We start from the raw sequence: 22,659 nt of genomic DNA, 5'->3' as shown, positions 1-22,659 counted from the left end.
GTGGATTGAAATGTCAACTGTAATTCACTTGATGTGAAATTCTTAATCAGGCACGTGGCAAAGGGCCATGTCCAGTTTACTATGGTAGCCTTGTCTACTGGACACAGGGAAAAAAATAGTACATATTAGTCAGTTAGTTTTTAAAATAATTTTCTTTCTCATTCACTAAGGGATACAGGAAAAATTGGACTCTCACCCTTCTCCCAGCATGACTTTTGTTTGTTTTTTGCCGATATCCATGAGGGTTTACTTCTTCTCTCTGCTCCACTTTGAAAAGTCTAACCTTTTGCTACATATTTTTCCTCAATCAAAATTATCTTAATTCTTCATTCAAGATTCCTCTATAAACTGCTATATGCAGCTATCTCGATTGGTGTTTTCTCACAGCTTTGAAGACTGTACCCAGTCCCTGCTGGCCTGCTCAGTTGTGGAGTTGTGACCTCCAGGAACTGGTTTCTGAATTGTGGAACTTTCCAGACCAAAGTGTACTGTGTTATCGGTGGAGAGCTTTCCGGGTCCAGAGCCATGGCACAGCCCGGTTGTGACCCTGTCTCTGAAGACTCACTTTGTAAGTAGGCTGTGCAGGCCAAGCACTGGAAGATATCTTATTACTAGATCCACAATTTGACCTCCCTACTTTCCTTTGGTTTACTGCAGAAGGGGCTAACATTGAAAAACCAAGGGTTGACATCATCCATTGGATGGAGTGTTGTGCATGTGAATTATTCACTCTCTTACACACCATGCAGCATTGAGGAAGTACCTCACTGCCACTGCTCCTGACTGCAATTGCCATATGGATCTATCCTCAGTCATCACTTCCCGCTTACGCTGACCTAGTCACCTACAGCCATCTGAAATGCAAAAATCCTAAAGATTCAGATTTATATTAAAAAAACATATTGGTGTATGTTTATCAAACAGAGATCATTTATCTCATTTCAGTTCTCAGCAGTTCTCAAGGAAAAATCTCCTCTGGCAACCTGTTTATGAAGCGGAGAACATTTATTCTCAGTAAGAGAAGAGAGGAGAAGTTTTTCCTCTGAAAACACCTGAGATCTGTGTAGAAGGAGGGCTGCCTGCGATCTCCTGAGATACATGTGTGATTACTGAGCAGCTGAGTTTTAAAAGTGAAACCAAAGTTAAAAAGACCAAGTAAATACATGAAAATAATAAGCACTGACCACTGGTGCTTTTTTTAATTTGCATTATTTTTACACACATTTTGGCACATTCTTTAAATGTGTGTTTTGGCCCTTTTTTATTGCTAATTTTGGCATTATTTATGCAAATTTTGCCATTTTTCAACATGCCCTATTTTTTTTAACGCGCACTGGCCGCGGGTTTTTTCTATCGTGCATTTTGGCGCTTTTTTAACCACCTGCCACCCAGGCCAATTCTGACATTTCTTTCCAACATGTAAAAATCATATTTTTTTGCTAGAAAATTACATAGAACCCTCAAACATTATATATGTTTTTTTTTTAACAGACACCCTAGAGAATAATATGGCGGTTGTTGCAACTTTTTTATCTCACATGGTATTTGCGCAGCTATTTTTCAATCGCTTTTTTTCACACTAAAGTTAGCCCAATTTTTTTGCATAATGTGAAAGATAATGTAACGCCGAGTAAATAGATACCTAACATGTCACGCTTCAAAATTGCATACGCTCGTGGAATGGCGCCAAACTTCGCTTTTTTTTACTGGTTACATGTTTTGAGTTACAGAGAAGGTCTAATGTTTGCAGCGATATCTCACATGTGTGATTTGCACACCATTTACATATGTGGGCGCGACTTATAAATGCATTCACTTCTGCGTGCGAGCACACGGGGACAGGGGCACTTAAATATATTTTTTTCTATTGTTAATTTTACTTTTATTTTTCGAGTTTGACACTTTTTTTCCTATTTTTTTATCACTTTTATTCCTATTACAAGGAATGTAAACATCCCTTGTAATAGGAATAAGCATGACAGGTCCTCTTTACAGTGAGATATGGGGTCAATAAGACCCCACACCTCACCTCTAGGCTGGGAAGTCTGAAATAAAAAAAATAAACAAACAATCTCAGTGTCTCAAACATTTTTTCGAATGCAGAGGCCGGGCACTCGGCCTTTGAACGGTCATAGAGACTCCAGGGACCATCTGGTCCATCAGAAATCTCTATGGTAAACATCCGGGGCCAGTGGATCTGTTCTCTGACTCACAGATGGCAGGGGCGAGTCGGTAGAAGCACAGGAGGGCGGCGGGAGGGGGGAAATCCCATCTCACCCCGTAAGAACAATCTAGCAGCTGAACAGCCACTATGCATGTTCTTATGGTGTAGGGAATCGCTGGCTCCAAAAGATGATATCTGAATGATGCCTGTAGCTGCAGGCATCATTCAGATATCCCCACTCAAAATCAAAGACGCAATATGGCAACAAAACACATACAGTAATGGCCGAAATTGTTGGCAGAAAATCCAGTATTTCTCACAGAAAAGTATAGCAGTAACGCATGTTTTGCAATACACGTTTATTCCCTTTGTATGTACTGGAACAAAACAAAAAAAGGGAGGAAAAAAAGCAAATTGAACATAATGTCACATAAAACTCCAAAAATGGGCTGGTCAACATTCTTGGCACCCTTTCAAAATTGTGGATAAATAAGATTGTTTCAAGCATGTGATGCTCCTTTAAACTCACCTGGGGCAAGTAACAGGTGTGGGCAATATAAAAATCACACCTGAAAGCAGATAAAAAGGAGAGCAGTTCACTTAGTCTTTGCATTCTGTGACTGTGTGTGCCACACTAAGCATAGACAACAGAAAGAGGAGAAGAGAACTGTCTAAGGACTTGAGAACCAAAATTGTGAAAAAATTCAACAATCTCAAGGTTACAAGTCCATCTCCAGAGATCTAGATTTGCCTTTGTCCACAGTGCACAACATTATCAAGAAATTTGCAACCCATGGCACTGTAGCTAATCTCTCTGGGCGTGGAGGGGAGAGAAAAATTAATGAAAGGTTGCAATGCAGGATAGTCCGGATGGTGGATAAGCCATCCCCAAACATGTTCCAAAGGAATTCAAGCTGTCCTGCAGGCTCAGGGAGCGTCAGTGTCAGCGCCAACTATCCGTCGACATTTAAATGAAATGAAATGCTATGGCAGGAGACCCAGGAGGACCCAACTGCTGACACAGAGACATAAAAAAGCAAGACTACCGTTTGCCAAAATGTATTTGAGTAAGCCAAAATCCTTCTGGGAAAAGGTATTGTGGACAGATGAGACCAAGATAGAGCTTTTTGGTAAATCACATTATTCTACTGTTTACCGAAAATGGAATGAGGCCTACAAAGAAAAGAACACAGTACCTACAGTGAAATATGGTGGAGGTTCAATGATGTTTTGGGGTTGTTTTGCTGCCTCTGGCACTGGGTGCCTTGAGTGTGTGCAAAGCATCATGAAATCTGAGGATTACCAAAGGTCCGTTATCCTTCGATCGAAAAAATTAGAACTTTCTTTAAAATTCAACCGATGGTCGCCTAAAGCCCTGTACACACGATCAGTCCATCCGATGAGAACGGACGGAAGGACCGTTTCATCGGTTAACCGATGAAGCTGACTGATGGTCTGATGTGCCTACACACCATCAGTTAAAAAAACGATCGAGTCCGACGCGGTGACATAAAACACAACGACGTGCTGAGAAAAATGAAGTTCAATGCTTCCAAGCATGCGTCGACTTGATTCTGAGCATGCGCAGGCTTTAAACCGATGCTTTTGCATACTAACCGTCGGTTTTGACCGATCGGTAAAGCCTCGTACACACAACCGAGGAACTCGACGGGCGAAACACATCGTTTTGCTCGTCGAGTTCCTTGTGAAGCCGCCGAGGATCTCGGCAAGCCAAATTTTCCCATTCGTATCGAGGAAAAAGAAGACATGCTTTCTTTTTGGCCTGACGAGATCCTCGACGGTTTCCTTGTCGAAAAGTGTACACACGACCGGTTTCCTCGGCAAAAAAAACCCCCAGCAAGCTTCTTGCTGGTTTTTGCCAAGAAACTCGGTCGTGTGTACGAGGCCTTAGGCGTCCATTGGTTGAATTTTAAAGCAAGTTCTAAATTTTTCGACCGAAGGATAACGGACTGATGGGGCACACACACCATCGGTTTGGACCGATGAAACGGACCTTCAGTCCATTTCCATTGGTTTTGACCGACCTTGTGTTCAAGGCCTAACCGATCGGTCAAAACCGACGGTTAGTATGCAAAAGCATTGGTTAAAAGCCCACGCATGCTCAGAATCAAGTCGACGCATGCTTGGAAGTATTGAACTTAATTTTTCTCAGCACGTCATTGTGTTTTACGTCACCGCGTTGGACTCGATCGTTTTTTTAACTGATGGTGTGTAGGCACATCAGACCATCAGGCAGCTTCATTGGTTAACCGATGAAACGGTCCTTCAGTACGTTCTCATCGGATGGACTGATCGTGTGTACAGGGCTTTAAAGTGGTTGTAAACCCGGAAATAACCTCCAGGATAGATGTCAAGGATGGCTGTGGGGGCTTCGTTCTCGGGTAAGTAATTCATAATGAGCTATTATACTATGCATACTAGCTCATTATGCCTTTAACTTACAGGGTGTTTTTTTTTTCCCAGGAGGGTTTACAACCACTTTAAACAGAAGCTGACAACCTTCAGCCCTCCAGCTGTTAAGAAACTGCACAATCCCATTATGCCTCTGCCTCTGGGAATCATGCGTGTTGCTGTCAGTGTCTTGCAATGCCTTGTGGGACTTTTGTTTTGCAACAGTTGGAGGGCTGAAGTTTGCCTACCCCTGGTCTTAAGGATCTGGTCTCACCCTTTCCTGTCAAGGTGCACTTATATTTTAAAGGTTGCCATCTGTTTTTCTATGTACACATTCTCTAAGATTTACAAGGTTAATGTTCAGGCCTCTTCACACTTTTTAATGAAGGAACTCTGTAAATATTTTCCTCATTACAAATGATTACTTTTTTTTTATTGGAAACTTTCTTTATTGAACAAAAAGAAAATATACATATATAAAACATTTGCGACAAATAATTGGTATGTTAGACAATATCGTAGTCAACTATCACACAAATACATCCCTTGATGATATTAAAGACATAAACATGAGAATTTCATGTCAGGTTGTACAGCTTTTCAAGGTATAATAGTTTCACCACATAAAACTAGCAGGGATACTGGAGGCCTGAAGGTTTATGGTGTATTGACTCCCCTTTAAACGCGGGTGTCAGGGGTCTGTAGCCACCTATCCCAGATGTTGTTGTACTTTGAAGGGCATCCTCTATGGGAGTATATGAGTTTTTTTAGGGCAAATTATTAATTATTTCAACTATCCAGTTAGTGAGCTCCGGTGGGTTGGTCTTCATCCATGCCTGTGTCTTGATTGTACATTGGGCATTTAGTGGATTGACCTTGTTTATAACAAGAAACTCCTATGCCGTGTACACACGGTTGGAATTTCCGACAACAAATGTTCGATGTGAGCTTTTGGTCGGATATTCCGACCGTGTGTGGGCTCCATCGGACATTTGATGTCGGAATTTCCAACAACAAATGTTTGAGAGCTGGTTCTCAATTTCGATTGTCTGTATGCAATTCCGATTCACAAAAATCCTACGCATGCTCGGAATCAATTTGACACATGCTCAGAATCATTGAACTTAATTTTTCTCGGCTCGTTGTAGTGTTGTACGTGACCGCGTTCTTGACGTTCAGAATTTCCGACAACATTTTTGTGACCGTGTGTATGCAAGCCAAGTTTGAGCGAACAATCCATTGGAAAAAAATCCACGGTTTTGTTGTCGGAATGTCCGATCATGTGTACATGGCATTAGTGGTGTAAGATATGATCGATGCAGTATAAAGAGCTGAATCAATCGATCAGAGAGTTTGAGTGAGACTAGTTTGCAGGTATCTAAGGCTTCACTCCACTCTTCATCCTCTGTGGTTCCCACCTCCCCCTCCCACCTAGTCTTCAGTGCATAGGCTGATGTGGATTCCTCGGGGAGTGACAACATGTTATAGAAGTGAGAGATCTGTTTTTTGGGATCAGGGCTTTTTAGCACTTCCATTAAAGGGTTGCTGTCTAGGGGGAGTTTGTGTATATTTTTACCCCATATAAATGGTTTCAGTTTTGCTTCCATTGATTTGAAATGCCTAAGCACCAAGTACGCTGATGAGTGCCATATCATATCACAAGATTTATTTAGCCCATTACTCCCAAATTTGAGTTTTCTGCTTAAGCATCTCAAAGAGTGGTATTATATTAAGTAGGACGTAGTCAGCCATGTCTCGAGTGGTCTGTATTCCCAGGTATTTAATGCGATCCACTCTCTGCGAGGGGAGCATGGCTCGGTCTTTTGGCGGGGGGGGGGGGGGGAACTATCAAGAGGGAGTACCTTGGATTTGTCCCAATTAATCCGGAGACCGGAAAAGGTACCGAAACATTCTTTTAAGTCCAGGGCTGTGGGCAGGGAATTATCTGCATCATCAAGGTAGAGCAGGGTGTTATCTGCATAGGTACTGATCTTCTCTGTAACTGGCCCCTTGCTAAGTCCAACTATGTCAGGGTGTGCATGTATGGCAATTACCAATGGCTCTGCCGCCAGTGCGTAAAGCAATGGCAATAGAGGACATCCCTGTCATGTGCCCCTAGAAAGGGGGAACTGCTTAGAGGTCCACCCGTTAGCCAGAACCCTATAGACTGGAGCCTGAAACATTAGTTGAACTCATTTTATAAATCTAGGGCCTAGTCCCAATTTTTTAAGGCAGGTCCATAGATACTGCCACTCAACCAAGTCGAACGTCTTGGTCGTATCCAAGGTCACAATCACCCTGGACCCTGGATTGTCATGAGATGTCTGAAGATTTAAAAACAATCGTCTATGATTGAACAAGGTGTTTCTGCCTGGCATGATTGGTCTTTGTGTACGAGTGATAAAATAACCTTGTTGAGGTGGATGGCAAGGACTTTTGCAAGGATCTTGAAATCCACCTGGAGTAGAGAAATGGGGCGATATGATTCTGGGAGACTTGGATCCTGGCCGGGCTTGGGGATTAATACGATTGATGCTTCCCTCATGGAGGTGGGTAAGTTTGAGTCTTCATATATGGAATTGTATAGTGAGAGAAGCTTTGGAACAAGAAGTTCAGAGTATGTTGAATATAATTCTATGGGTAAGCCTTCTGATCCTGGTGCTTTAGATCTGGGGAATGCAGCTATGGCCTCGTCTATCCCTTCTGCCTTCAGTGGTGCCTCCAATTCCACAACTTGTTTCTTGGTTAGTTGAGGAAGTTGTATATCAGAAAGGAATCTGGAGTCCATGGAGGAGGTGTCATTCGAGACTGAAGTTGTGTACAGTGCGGCAAAGAAGTCGTCACTGACTGGGTTCTGTTGCCAGTCCCTGCCCAGGAGAGCGGAGTGAAATCACTACATGTGGCCTCTCCTGGCAGTGTACTGGGTATGCTAATAGTTTCCCAGCTCTCTCCCCATGTTCGAACAATTTTTGTCTATGAAAAAACATTTTATGCCTAGATTTTTTACAGTGCATTTGTTCAACTGCACTAGAGTGTAGTTTGAGACTATTAGCCCTGTCATGTGTGGGGTCATCCAAAAACTCTCGCTCTGCGGGGAGCCATGCCCAGAGTTTTTTCTGAGGTCCTGTTTAGTCGTTGATTCGAGTTGTAAGTGTCGAGCGGGCGTGAATTTTAAAGATGTCCCAAACTACTTGCAGTGGTGCAGTATCTCTATTAGTTAGGAAGTATTGCTCCCAGTCAGCCGTTATGTCATCTTCTTCTGGTAGTAATGTTAGCCAGAAGGGGTTTAACCGCCACGTGACCTGAGGCCTGTTGTGTGGTAGAGACAATGTGGCCCAGGAGGGGCAATGGTCTGAACGTGATCTAGGGGAGAAGCCTGCATCTCTTATGCCGCGTACACACCATCACTTTCTGCGATGAAAAAAAACGAAATTTTCTGTGAAGTAAAAAACGACGTTTTTGAAACTTCAATTTTCAAAGACGAAGTTGCATACACACCATCGTTTTCTCACAATGTTCTAGCAAAGCGAGGTTACGTTCCACCACGTTTTTCCATTGAAGCTCGCTTCATAAGTAGCTTCTGGGCATGCGCGGATGAAAAAACGTCGTTTTAAACGACGTTTTTGCTACACACGGTCAATTTCTGTGAAGTAAAAGTTGACGTTTTGAAAAACGACACATAAAATTGAAGCATGCTTCAATTTTTTTTGGTCGTTTTTTAGAAGACATAAAACGACGTTTTCCCCCACACACGGTCAATTAAAGTGACGTTTTTAAAAACGTCATTTTTTTTCATCACATAAAACGACCGTGTGTACGCAGCATTAGTCTGGGTAAGAGAAAACAGGATATAATGATGAGGTCTATCCTGGACATTGAGTGTTGAGGGGGAGAAGCAGGAGTATGCCCGCAAACATGGGGTGCTTGATTTTCCAAGTGTCCACAAGGTTAAAGTCAGCTAGCAGTCAAGCAAATCATGTAGGGTGGTATGTAGGTTGAGTTAGAGTGTTTCTACACAGTCTATCAATATAAGGATTGAGGGTATTGTTAAAATCTTCCAGCCTTACTGTCGGCACAGAGGGGTATAGTGCCATGAAGCTAAACCCATCAGACAAAATTGCAGCGTTAGATGGTGATAGAAAGTCATCAACAGTATTGGGCCCTCATACACTGTAGCATATAAAAATACATATCTACCCAATGGATCGATTTCAGAACCCTGGAGCTCAAAGTGTGTGGTTTTCGCTATGAGAATAGATACTCCTCTAGAGTGGGTGATATGGACAGAATTATATGCCCAACCCACCCATGGACGTTTAAGCGCTATCTGTATTTGTCCCTCAGCATGAGTTTCTACCAACACTATTACATCAGTAACACATGATTACTTTAACATTCATAATTGGTCTCCTTCAAACCAGTAATATTTAAATAAAATAGTTACCACCAATGACAGATAATAATAATAATAATAATAATAATAATAATAATAATAATAATAATGAAAATATATTAACCCCCCTGGCGGTATTCCCGAGTCTGACTCGGGGTGAGATTTTTCGGCTACGATCGGTAACCCCGAGTCAGACTCTGGCTCGCCTCACTGAATCCACAGGCTTGGTTTACTTACCTTGTCCCTGGATCCAGCGATGCCACCGCGCTGTGTGAGCGAGCGGGACCTCGCTCAATTCACACAGTGCCTCTGTGTGCCGCCAATCTCCGTTCCCTGCAAAGTTACGACGCACGGAAGCGGAGAACGGCGCCAAATTCAAAAAAGTAAACTAAAACAATACATACAGTATACTGTAATCTTATAGATTACAGTACTGTATGTAAAAAATACACACCCCCTTTGTCCCTAGTGGTCTGCCCAGTGTCCTACATGTACTTTTATATAATAAAAACTGTTCTTTCTGCCTGCAAACTGTAGATTGTCCATAGCAACCAAAAGTGTCACTTTATGTCAAAAATGGTTTTAGAGCAGCTAGAAAACAGCCATAATAAATTATAATCACTTGCAGAATTGAGCGATAGCAATTTGTGGGGAAATTTGTCATAAAAAAAAAAAAGTAATGACAGCGACAATTCTGCAACTGAGCAAATTTCAGTGATTTTGAGTTGATTACATTATTAAATAATTTTTATTATAATTATATTATTATTTGTTATAATTATTTATAATTATTTATTATATTATAATTTATAATTTTGTTTTAAAAAAAAAATCATACCCGGGATGCCTACTAGACTCTTGTTTGGTCAGATTTAAGTGAGTTATTCCTAAGAATTACAGGCCTACAGTATAAAACGCCAAATTTCCTTGCAAATAATGGTATCGCTTTCAGCACCTTTTTTCTGAAATAATCATACCGTCAGGGAGGTTAACACATGAAATCAGTGTTTTATTTTGTTTTTTGCCCACTTTGTTAATACATACAATTTCAGCTGGTGCAGAATGCGGCTGCCAGGTTACTCACAGGCGTGGGCCGGTACGATCACATCACTCCATCCCTACAAGCCTTACACTGGCTGCCCGTGGCACAACGGGCTCAGTTTAAGACGGGGTGTCTTGTGCATAAGGCCATCCATGGTTTTGGACCGGGCTATCTCAGAGAAAAATTCATCAGACATGTGCCTACTAGATCACTGCGGTCTGAGAATTTGGCTTTGTTGAACATCCCCAAATTTGCTAAAAACAAATGTGGTGGGAGGACCCTGGAAGTTCAAGGAGCTCAGTTCTGGAACTCCTTGCCCCTTCACATAAGACTGGAAAATGATCTCCTAAAGTTTAGGAGATTGTTAAAAACATGGCTATATATCCAGGCTTTCGGGGTGACTTAAATATTAAGTATTTTGATAGCTCAAAATTTTATATATTTAGCTTTGTATGTTTTATATTTTTTATTCACTGATTGTTATTGTTTTATTGTCACTTGTTTGGTCGATGTAGTTTTTGCCCCTTTTCTGTTCTGTTTTTATCCCGCCAGCGCATCGAGGCACGTGTGTAAGACTGCGCTGTGTTTTATAAGCATTTTAATAAATAAATAAATAAATAAATAAACAAAATAAAAAAAAAGATTGAAGGGAAAACAGAATTTCACTCCACCTCCAGGGCCAGGCTGGGAACAAAAACCAGCCCTGGAAATAATGTCATACCAGCCCCATAGCATTTTTATACCAGCCCAACCGCATAACGTCATTATTTTCTTGTTCACAAAAGGGAAAACCATGCATTTTAAAGCACATTTGAAGAGTGTATTATATATAGATAAGCGACATGGAATTTACAAACAGCACACATTTTTTACTGACACTGCAATAAAAGTACCTAAAATGGCAGTTTTCAGTGCAAATATCAACATTTATAGGTAGATTCAGAGAGATTGCCGCAACTATGCGGCGGCGTAGCTTAGCGTGTTTAGGCTACGCCGCCGTAAGTTAGCGAGGCAAGTACTTGATTCTCAAAGTACTTGCCTGCTAAGTTACGGCGGCGTAGCCTAAAGCGGGCGGGTGTAAGGGCGCCTAATTAAAATTTGTCTGAGGGGGCGTGTTTTATGGTAATGAGGCTTGACCCGACGTGGTTGACGTTTTTTTTTAACTGCGCATGCGCCGGCGCCTACATTTCCCAGTGTGCATTGCGGCTAAGTCCGCCGCACGGGCCTATTGATTTCGAAGTGGACGTAAACTACGTAAATCCCTATTCACGGACGACTTACGCAAACGACATAAAATTTTTGAATTTCGAAGCGGGAACGGCGGCCATACTTTAACATTGTCTACGCCACCTAGGGGGCAGCTTTAACTTTAGGCGGCCTATCTCTTACATAAATGGCGTAAATGTACTGCGGCGGCCGGGCGTACTTTTGAGAATAGGCGTATCTACTGATTTACATATTCTACGCCGACCGCAATGGAAGCGCCACCTAACGGCCAGCCGAAATATTGCAACCTAAGATAGGACGGCGCAAGCCGTCGTATCTTAGATATGTTTAAGCGTATCTCTGTTTGAGAATACACTTAAACATAGGTCGGCGCAGATTCTGAGTTAGGTCGGGGTATCTACTGATACGTCGGCCTAACTCTACCTGAATCTACCTATTAAGCTATAAACAAGTAGCTAAAGCTAATAGCAATGTGTTTAAGTCAAAAAACATATTTCTCCATTTACATGAAGGTCAGATTAATATAACCCAGCAAGCACATGACATAAACGGGAACATTGCAGATCATGATCTAAGCGGAAACTCTGATATAAAGGGGGGCACTGGTGACCAGAGACCTCACTTATATCAGAGTCCAATGCATTCCCCTTTACATCAGAGTTCCCCCCTACATCAGGGTCTGCAGCATTGCCCTTTACATCAGAGTTCCCCCTTGCACTGTAAGGTGGAATCCTGCAGACTATGATGTAAAGGGGAACTCTGGGAATGTGGGGAGGACTCTGGTGACCAGAGACCACCTTCCACAGAAAGAAAACACTAAGGTAAGAGTGTTTACTGATATTAGGGGAAAACCTTTATATCATTGCCCCCTTACAATATTGTATTGACTCCCCCTCAGACTGGCCTGGTGGAGGGCTCATTCAGTCGGCTCCAGCTTGGTGGCTCTGGTTTTATCCCATAGTTTCCTCTCCACATTCCACACATATCTGACTTCTTCCGTGACCCCCATCCTGGCGGCAGACGTGATATAAGACAAGAGGTCAGAAGCTGCGGATGGTACAGGGGAGGTCAGAGGCTGCGGATGGTACAGGAGAGGTCAGAGGCTGCGGATGGTACAGGGGAAGTCAGAGGCTGCGGATGGTACAGGAGAGGTCAGAGGCTGAGGATGGTAAAGGGGAAGTCAGAGGCTGCGGATGGTACAGGGGAGGTCAGAGGCTACGGATGGTACAGGGGAAGTCAGAGGCTGCGGATGGTACAGGGGAGGTCAGAGGCTGTGGATGGTACAGGAGAGGTCAGAGGCTGCGGATGGTACAGGAGAGGTCAGAGGCTGCAGTGGTACAGGGGAGGTCAGAGGCTGAGGATGGTAAAGGGGAAGTCAGAGACTGCGGATGGTACAGGGAAGGTCAGAGGCTGTGGATGGTACAGGGGAAGTCAGAGGCTGCGGATGGTACAGGGAGGTCAGAGGTTGCGGATGGTATAGGAGAAGTCAGAGGCTGCGGATGGTACAGGAGAGGTCAGAGGCTGCAGGGGGGCAGGTAGTCAGAGGCTGCAGGGGGGGGGCAGGAGGTCAGAGGCTGCAGGGGGGGCAGGAGGTCAGAGGCTGCAGGGAGGGGACAGGAGGTCAGAGGCTGTGGGGAGGGACAGGAGGTCAGAGGTTGCAGGGGGCAGGAGGTCAGAGGCTGCAGAGGGGACGTAGTTAAAAGCACAGCATACGCCAGACGAGACCTCACTGAGCGCTACTGCTTTACTTTTAAAAATGGCATCGCTCAGCGCCACCGCGTCACTGCACATGCGCCCACCTTTCCAAAAATTGCCAATCGTGTACAGGCTTTCCCGAGCACAGCTAACGTCGGAAAAGCGCTGGCGCCTGCGCAGTTGCATGTCGGCCCGGCCACATAGCCATATTTTTTTCAGGTGCCGGCCCACCAGGAAATTTCTGAATGTAAAGCAGGAATTGACATGTTACAAGGTCCAGCAATACAAAAAGCCTAGCACCCAATGCCCCGTCATACTGCATAGTTGATGATGCTGTAAGAAGTTGTAAGAATTTGTATTTGTAAAGGCATTAATGTATATGTAGTTACACTTGTATGAAGAGTTAATTTATTTTTAGTAAGAACTGGTGTTTGCATGTTTATGAAATTTCTGGCTACTACCTCAATAGTGTACAAAATTATGCGAATCTGCTGACACCATGCACCTGTCACTACATATAATTTTTAAAAGCTGGCATAAGCTGCTGTTGGTACTATAAGTACCGACAGGAATAACAAGTTGCCAGCGCCGAACACTGGATGGCACATCAAGTATTCCCTGTAAAAGCCATATGAAAACATAGACTTGACTTCAAAGTTGAAGCTCAGACATTCAGCTGCTGTTGCATCAAGCAAGGCAATGTGGCAGCCTCTTATTAGAACAACAAGGACCTAACACTGCATTGTAGAATGATAGAAGACATGTCCAGCCTGCACACTTACCACACCTTGGCTTGGGGTAGAGTGTACTGGCACCTTTGGTGTCTATTGTCACCTATTTATCCCAGTATGTACTATCATAAAATTATGTACTATCATTCATTAAGAGAGAGCTTTATTTAAAGGTATCCCACACTTTAATGTTGCCATATAGATTGATTCATGTAAAGTAACATGCTTGATTTTCTTGGTATGTTTTCTAGAACCATGGAGGTTTGGGTGAGCGTAAACAATGGAAACACTGCTTTAACTAGCCCTCTGACAATCACAGCTACAAATTGCGTAAGTAATACAGGACATATTTTAGAAATATATTCTATCTGTAATATATATATACAGTTGTACGAAAAAGTATTTGCCCCCTTCCTTTTTTTGCATATTTCTTATACTTAAATGATTCAGATCATCAAACACATTTTAATATTACCCACAGATAACACGAGTAAATCCAAGATGCAGTTTTTTAATTATTTAATTTATTATGGGGAAAAAGCTGTTCATACCTGTGAAAAAGTAATTGCCCCCTTCCATGCTGATTAATGAATGAACTGTGATTGACCACATTTGTTTTGGAAAGCTCAGTTAAATTTCACTTGCAACACCCAGACCTGATTACTGCCAAACCTGTTGAATCAAGAAATCACACAAATAGAAGCTGTCTGACAAACTAAAGCATGCTAACAGATCACAAAAAGCCACATATCATGCTACAATCTAAAAAAAAAATCAAGAACAGATTAGAAACAAAGTAATGTACAAGTATCTGTCTAGGAAGGGTTTCAAAGCCATTTCTAAGACTTTGAAACTCCAGTGAACAAAAGGGAGAGCCTATATCCACAAATGGAGATAACTTGGAACAGTGGTGAACCTTCTCAGGAGTGGCCGGCCTACATAAATTACTCTAAAGCCCCATACACACTATCAGTTTTCCTGCAGGCTTTTCTCTTCAGGTTTACCAAAACCATGAAGTGCAAGGGCCTGCCTGATTGCATGCAAATTTAAACTCTTAAGGTTTGACCTCATATTAGATGGTTTTGGTAAACCTGAAGAGAAAAACCTGCAGGAAAACTGATAGTGTGTATGGGGCTTAAGAGCATGATGACAACTCATCCATGAGGTCATAAAAGAACCCATAACAGCATCTAAAGAATGTCAGGCCTCACTTGCCTCAGGTAAGATCAGTGTTCATGATTCAACAATAAGAAAGAGACTGGGCAAAAATGGCATCCATGGGAGAGTTCCAAGGCCAAAGCCACTGCTGACCAAAGCGAACTCAAAGGCTCATCTCACATTTACCAAAAAAACATCTTGATTATCCCCAAGACTTTTAGGCAAATATTCTGTGGACTGATGAGACAAAAATTTCACTTTTTGGAAGGTGGCAGCTGGCATAAAACGAATACAGCATTTCATAACAAGAACATCATACCAACAGTCAGACATGGTCAGACATGGTGGTGGTAGTATGATGGTCAGGAGCTGGACTACTTACCATAATTGATGGTACCATGAATTCTGAGCTTTACCAGAAAATCCTAAAGGAGAATGTCCGGCCATCAGTTTGTGACCTCAAGCTCAAGTGTACTTGGGTTATGCAGCAGGACAATGATATGAAACAAAACAGCAAGTCCACCTTCAAATGGTTTAAACAAAACAAAATTTAGGTTTTGGAGTTAAAGCCCGGACTTAAATCCAATTGAGATGCTGTATCATGATCTTACACAGGCTGTTCATGCTGGAAAACCCTCCTATGTGGCTGAATTTAAAAAATTCTGCAAAGTAGAGTGGGCCGATATTGCTCCACAGAAATGTTAAAGACTCATTGCCAGTTATCACAAACGCTTGATTGCAGTTTTTGCTGCCAAGGGTGGCACAACCAGTTATTAGGTTCAGGGGCAATTCCTTTTTCACACAACTGTGTATATATATATATATATACAGTTGTGTTCAAAATTATTCAACCCCCCAATGCTGTAAAGGGTTTTAGGGAATTTAGTGTACATTTGTAATTGTATTCAGAATGAAATCCTACAAGGACTTCTTAAAGAACCATATGCAACTAAAATGACATCAATCGGTTTTGTAATACAGTAGTAAATGTTTATTTTGTGAATTCTTCATTTACACAATTATTCAACCCCTTAAAGACTACCACTCTGAAGAACAGAGGTTCATTGAAGTGTATTCAATCTGGTACTGAAAACACCTGTGGATGTCAGGGAGCAGCAATAAAGCCTAATAAGCACCAATCAGGCAGCTTTAAAATTACTGTGATACTCAGCTCCTTCTAGACATTTACTGGTGTGGTTACAAACATGGTGAAGTCAAGAGAATGGTCCAGGAAGACAAGAGAAGAGGTGATTACTCTTCACAGGAAGGGCAATGGCTATAAGAAGATTGCAAAGATGTTAAACATACCAAGAGACACCATAGGAAGCATCATTCGCAAATTCAAGGCAAAGGGCACTGTTGAAACGCTACCTGGTCATGGCAGAACGAAGATGCTGACTTCGACTGCTGTGCACTACCTGAAGCGTAGAGTGGAGAAAAGTCCCCATGTGACTGCTGAGGAACTGAGAAAAGATTTGTCAGATGTGGGTACTGAAGTTTCTGCTCAGACAATACGGCGCACACTGCGTAATGAAGGCCTCCATGCCAGAACTCCCAGGCGCACCCCCTTGCTGTCTCCAAAGAATAAGAAGAGTCCACTGCAGTATGCCAAAAGTCATGTGGACAAACCACAAAAGTTTTGGGATTGTGTTCTGTGGACTGATGAAACTGTTTGGGCCCATGGATCAACGCTATGTTTGGAGGAGGAAGAACAAGGCCTATGATGAAAAGAACACCTTGCCCACTGTGAAGCATGGCGGGGGTTCAATCATGCTTTGGGGCTGTTTTGCTTCTGCAGGTACAGGGAAGCTTCAGCGTGTGCAAGGTACCATGAATTCTCTTCAGTACCAGGAGATATTGGATGACAATGTGATGCAGTCCGTCACAAACCTGAGGCTTGGGAGACGTTGGACCTTTCAACAGGACAATGATCCCAAGCATACCTCCAAGTCCACTAGAGCATGGTTGCAGATTAAAGGCTGGAACATTTTGGAGTGGCCATCGCAGTCACCAGACTTAAATCTGATTGAGAACCTCTGGTGGGACTTAAAGAAAGCAGTTGCAGAGCGCAAGCCTAAGGCCCCATACACACGAGAGGATTTATCCGCGGATACGGTACAGCGGACCGTATCCGCGGATAAATCCTCTCGAGGATTTCCGCAGATTTTTATGCGATGGCGTGTACACACCATCGCATTGAAATCCGCGCGGAAATCCTCTGGCGATGACGTGTCGCGCCGTCGCCGCGATTATGACGCGGCGACGGGCGCGACGCTGTCATATAAGGAATTCCACGCATGCGTCAAATCATTACGACGCGTGCGGGGAATCCCTTTGGACGGATGGATCCGGTGAGTCTGTACAGACGAGCGGATCCATCCGTGGGATCCGATTCCAGCAGATAGATATGCTGTGCATGTCGACAAATATTTATCTGCTGGAATTCAGAAATATCCGCGGATAAATATCCGCCGGAGTGTACACACCATAGAATCTATCCGCAGAAACCCATTCGATGGGATTTATCTGCGGAAAGATTCTATCGTGTGTATGGGGCCTAAGAATGTGACTGAACTGGAGGCTTTTGCCCATGACAAATGGGCGAAGATACCCGTAGATCGCTGCAAGACACTTGTGTCAAGCTATGCTTTACGTTTAAAAGCTGTTATAACTGTAAAAGGATGTTGTACTAAGTACTAAGATTAAATGTCACTTGGGGGTTGAATAAAACTGATAATGATGTGAGCACAGAAAAGACATTTGTGGTTATTTCATTATAAATGATATGTTATATTTGTCTGGCCTACACGTGCCTCTTTGATTAAATTGTAAGCAGGATGACTGAATGATCAAAATCAATGTCAAACTGGCCAAAACAATCAATTTCAGTGGGGGTTGAATAATTTTGAATACAACTGTAATATATATATATATATATACTCATTGCTATTTGCAAATAATTTGTCTTGCTTTTCATAAGTGTGCATTCAATATATAAACTTGTTTTGAAAGCCAGCATTTAACTGCACTAACATGACAGCAGATTAGTGTTTCTATAGTAGCAGCTGGAATTTTGAACAGAGATCACGTATCCCAGGACTAGTTTGATAATGCTAATGAACCAGTAGACAATTTGCAAGCTATTCGCTGCCACTCGGGTCAAGGGAGTAGAAAACAACAAACAACACACATGCACATACTCCGTCAGAGAATTCATTAAAACCTCTCTTGTCCTCTAGGTCTGTTAACATGTGTAAATTAACACATTTAAGCTCTAATGACCATAATTTATTATAATATATTGCAGCCTAGCTGTGTAAGGTATGCAACATTCAGTTTTCAGGAAGTGTCACAAAAAATAGGTTTGGAAAAATTAGTAATACCTACACATTTTAAATTGTAAATACATATAAACAGAATTTGAATACTCACGGGAATTGTTTAATGTTTTGCAAATGCTTGTGACTACTAAATATAGACATATATATATACAAATTGGAGCATTTGAAGAAATACGTTTAAAATGTAACATATCTATATACTGATAATTATTATTTAAGAAATATTGATCAATTTACTAAACAAATATGATACAAAGGTTGTAAATAAACTTGCATGTTGTAAAAAAAAAAAACTTGTGAACTACAGATGTGAAGCTTCATAAATAGTTGTTATTGTACACAGTAATCTTAAGCCCTGTACACACGAACGGTTTGTCTGATGAGACTGTTTTCCTCGGACAAACCGATCGTGTGTTGCCCCCATCGGTTTGTTTTTCGTCAGTGAAAAAAAAAAGAACATGTTTTAAAATTTTCCTATGCATAAAAAAACGATAGAAAAAAACGATCGTCTGTGTGGAAGTCCATCGGTCAAAAATCCACGCATGCTCAGAATCAAGTCGACGCATGCTCGGAAGCATTGAACTTAATTTTTCTCAGCACGCCATAGTGTTTTACGTCACAGCGTTTTGGCACGGTCAGATTTTTGACTGATGGTGTGTAGGCAAGACTGATGAAAGACAGCTTTATCGGATATCCGATAAAAAAATCCATCGGATTCCATCAGATATCCGATCGTGTGTACAGGGCTTAAGAGCCGGTTCACACAGGGGCAACATGACTTTTTGCGCGACTTTGCAAGGCAGCTTCAGCGCGACTAGGAGCGACTTACAAGGCGACTCCAAGTCGCCTCCAGGACAGATGATTTTGGCTGTGGCCAATCAAACAACAATCAGCTCTGTGGGAGGGAGGGGTTTGCCTGAGAAAACGAGTTTATCTTCCTGGAAAGTTGCTTCAGTTAAGAAAGGGAATCCGACTTGGAGGTGACTTCCATTGAAATCAATGGGTAGAAGTCGCCTTGAAGTAGTACAAGAATATTTCCTGAAGTCGGAGCGGCTTCAGTAGTGTGCATTAAGACGGCTCTCATTGACTAACATGTAATTTGACATGTCGTCCGACTTGGGGCGACACAAGTCGCCCCTCAGGTCGCAGTAGTGTGAACTGCCTCTTAATTCTATAATGTAAGCTTACAAATTTGCTGTTAAAGTGATCTTCCTAAAGAACTGTTCTTTGAACGTTTTATTTCACTTCTGTCTAGATTATTTATTTTCATCTGTGATTAGAGTTGGTAAACATTGTTCTACAGTCAACCAACAGACTTGATAAAAATGTGAAGTTCGATGGTGTTACTTCTTTCTTAGGCAGTGAACATGTAACAAATAATATACATGTTTTTCCCAATATTTTCAGCAAGTTCTTGACTAATAAATGAATGTGTTTTCTTAGACCCATATGAATTAAACAGCTGTGATAGGAAACCAACTTAGGGTGATGATATGCATTTTCAGCCTATTTATGGCTACCTACATAACCAAAAATACATCACTCCCCCCAGAACACCTACCAAGCCCTCTAATCATTATCAGAATCCCTCCTCCTGCTAATTCACAGCTAATATCACTTCCCTTGAATTTGTTGTACATTGTAACTGTGCTGAATCCTTGTGATTATAGTGAAACCTGAAGAACCCCAAACTGTGTGGATGGCATTGGTACTGAACACAATGTTACCTTAATTTTCTACAATATTCACAAGTATCACAATTAGGTAACAAGACTAAAATAACATAACTCACATGCATTTTAACCACTTCAGCCCCGGAAGATTTTACCCCCTTCCTAACCAGAGCACTTTTTAAAATTTGGAACTGTGTCACTTTAACTCACAATTGTTGTCCCCAAATTGCTGTTCTCAAATAAATTTGCATCCTTTTCCCCCACAACTAGAGATTTCTTTTGGTGATATTTGATCACCTCTGCGGTTTTTATTTTTTGCATTATAAACAAAAAAAAGAGAGTGCATTTAAAAAAAAGTATATATTTTTTCATTTTGCTATAATAAATATCCCCAATGAAAAAAAAAAATCTTCATCAGTTTAGGCCAATATATATTCTTCTACATACTTATGGTAACAATGGTAAAAATTGCACTAAGCATATATTAATTGGCTTGCACAATAGTTATAGTGTCTACAAACTATGGGGAAGATTTTTGGCATTTTTATGTAATTTTTATATTATTTTTTTACTAGTAACGGCAGTGAACTGCGACATTGCGACAGACAGATTAGAGACATTTGACACTTTTTTGGGACCATTGGCATTTATACAGCGATCGGTGCTATACAAATGCACTGATTACTGTGTAAATAACACTGGCAGGGAAGAGGTTAACACTAGAACCATCAAGGGGTTAATTGTATGTTCCATCAGTGTGTTCTAACTGTGTGGGCATGAGAGTGACGGAGAGGAGACATATTGTTTTTCTTACTTAGCAGGAACAAACAATATCACTCCTCTTCCCTGACAGCACAGGGATTTGTGTGTTTACACACACACAAATCCCTGTGCTGCCGCTCAAAAATGCGATCGCGCGTGGCCCGCATCGATTGTGCCTGCCGGCCATGCAATTCGTGTCCCCTGCCGTGCAGCGGGTGGCTCCCTTTGGTGGCTGAAAAAGGGAAGGACGTACCCATACACGATTTCACCCAGGGGAGCCATTCTGCTGCAGTATATCTGCATGACCCGATTGGGAACCGGCTAAAGTAGAACGAAAGGGAACACTTTTTATTCATTTAGGACAGATTAGAGGAAGGTTATAGCCCCTATCATTTTCTTTTTTGCCATCTGTGTCCCATTTGGAAGATTTCTCCTCACGTCCTGTTTCGTAGCCAGAACAGAAAGTGAGAGGAAATCCCTCAAAAGTCAATAAGCTCAATCACCAGGGTTGCCAGAACTAGTGTCCCCATTGGATGGTTCCCCCTCTGTTCCTGGGGCAACTCAAATTTAGAAATTAGAAATGAGAAATGTTATTTTAATTGCACTTTCTTTGATAATGATAAACAGGACAAATAGAAAATAATTATCCTTAACGGGGACACAGACAGCAATAAAAACCTGACAGGTGTTCTAATCTTTCTCAATTCTATCCAAAACTCCAAGTTTTTCCTTCAGTTATGCATAATTTTTTTTTTCCGTCTCTTACAGTAGCTTCATTTGTTAGTTGTACCCTAACCCTGGCTGCTTTATTCCCAATTACTCTGTGCCCCCTTTGTTGCAGGACTTATGAAATCCTGTATGAGTCTTTGCAATATGCGCATTTGTGCTTTTGCTACAGATCTATGTGCAGAACATTGCACACAAAGCCAGTGTGAGAAGGCTGTAGAGCCTTGGATTAGATTAGGTGGCTAGAGCTTATTATTACCAATATCTTATGGCCTGTTCCATCATACATCAAGATATAAGAGTACCCTGACCAACAAAGTATTACCACTCCCAATTATGACTCAACTTATTTGACTAATTATCACTAGAAAGACATGTCTTACCATAGCATTTTCTGAAACATTACAGATGATAAGTTCTGACTTACTGAAAAGAAAATGTTTTAAACAGGTGATATTGTCCATGTTTTGGCACAACATTTTCTGATGTGGAAATTAGTACATTAATTTCACAGAATTAGGCACATCATTTTGCACCACTTCTACCTTTAAATAAAAAGCTCAAATTTGCTATATATTATTTATTGCACAGAACAGGTGTGCCTCCTGAAATCAATCCAACGGTTAAACTAACTTATTTAAAATTGGTCCTTGTTCATATTATAAAGCAGTAAAACTTAGCAGTGCCATTTCAATTGATGTGTATGATTAATGGGGATGACAACCAGATGCTTCTTTGCTACAACAGTTTCTGATCTTTATCCTAAATGTAAGAAGAGGAAACAGGAAAATGTCTGTTACTAGTTTATAGCATTCTGTTTCCTCCTATTATAAGCTGTGGGCTATTGGAAAAGAAGTAGACACTTTAATAAACTCCTATTTTTTCATATTTGCTAGTGACAAAACTGTTTAAAAGTAACTCAGCTCTGTTTCAGTTTCTGAATCCAGGAAGAATGCACTAGTGCCTATTCACTCAACAGCATCATATGCAAAAAAAATATGTTTCGAAACAACAGTTTTTCAGAAGCAGTGATTTTAATAATGCCTAAAGTGAAAAAATATAAAATAATTATTCCTTTAAATATTGTGCCTGGGGGTCCCCATAGTCTTCCTGTAAAGTGATACATCTTTGCAATGTATAGAACATTGCCACAGCAAAATGACATTTCTAAAGGAAAACATTTCATTCAAACTTGCTTGCAGCTGTGATGTATTGCTGGGCTCCCGGCAATATACCGTATTTATCGGCATATAACACGCAGCTGAAAATAGGGGGAAAATCACAGGGGCGTGTTATACGCCAATAGCGTACCTCGGAGGAGAAGGAGGGGGACGA

General features: G+C 41.6%; 1 protein-coding gene across 4 annotated transcripts in view; it reads left to right on the top strand.

Annotated features, from left to right (window-relative positions):
• Nucleotides 1-22,659, top strand: part of ANTXR2 (ANTXR cell adhesion molecule 2) — a 362,866-nt gene that overhangs the window by 195,244 nt on the left and 144,963 nt on the right. For all 4 annotated transcript variants that reach the window (XM_040325040.1, XM_040325021.1, XM_040325013.1 and 1 more), the window contains exon 12: nt 13,916-13,994. In XM_040325040.1, the coding sequence (XP_040180974.1) occupies nt 13,916-13,994 (79 nt within the window). The remainder of the gene's footprint in view (nt 1-13,915; nt 13,995-22,659) is intronic.

Source organism: Rana temporaria, chromosome 1, assembly GCF_905171775.1.
Source record: "Rana temporaria chromosome 1, aRanTem1.1, whole genome shotgun sequence".
In the NCBI taxonomy this organism is placed as follows: domain Eukaryota; kingdom Metazoa; phylum Chordata; class Amphibia; order Anura; family Ranidae; genus Rana; species Rana temporaria.
This window is presented reverse-complemented; position numbering and strand designations above follow the sequence as displayed.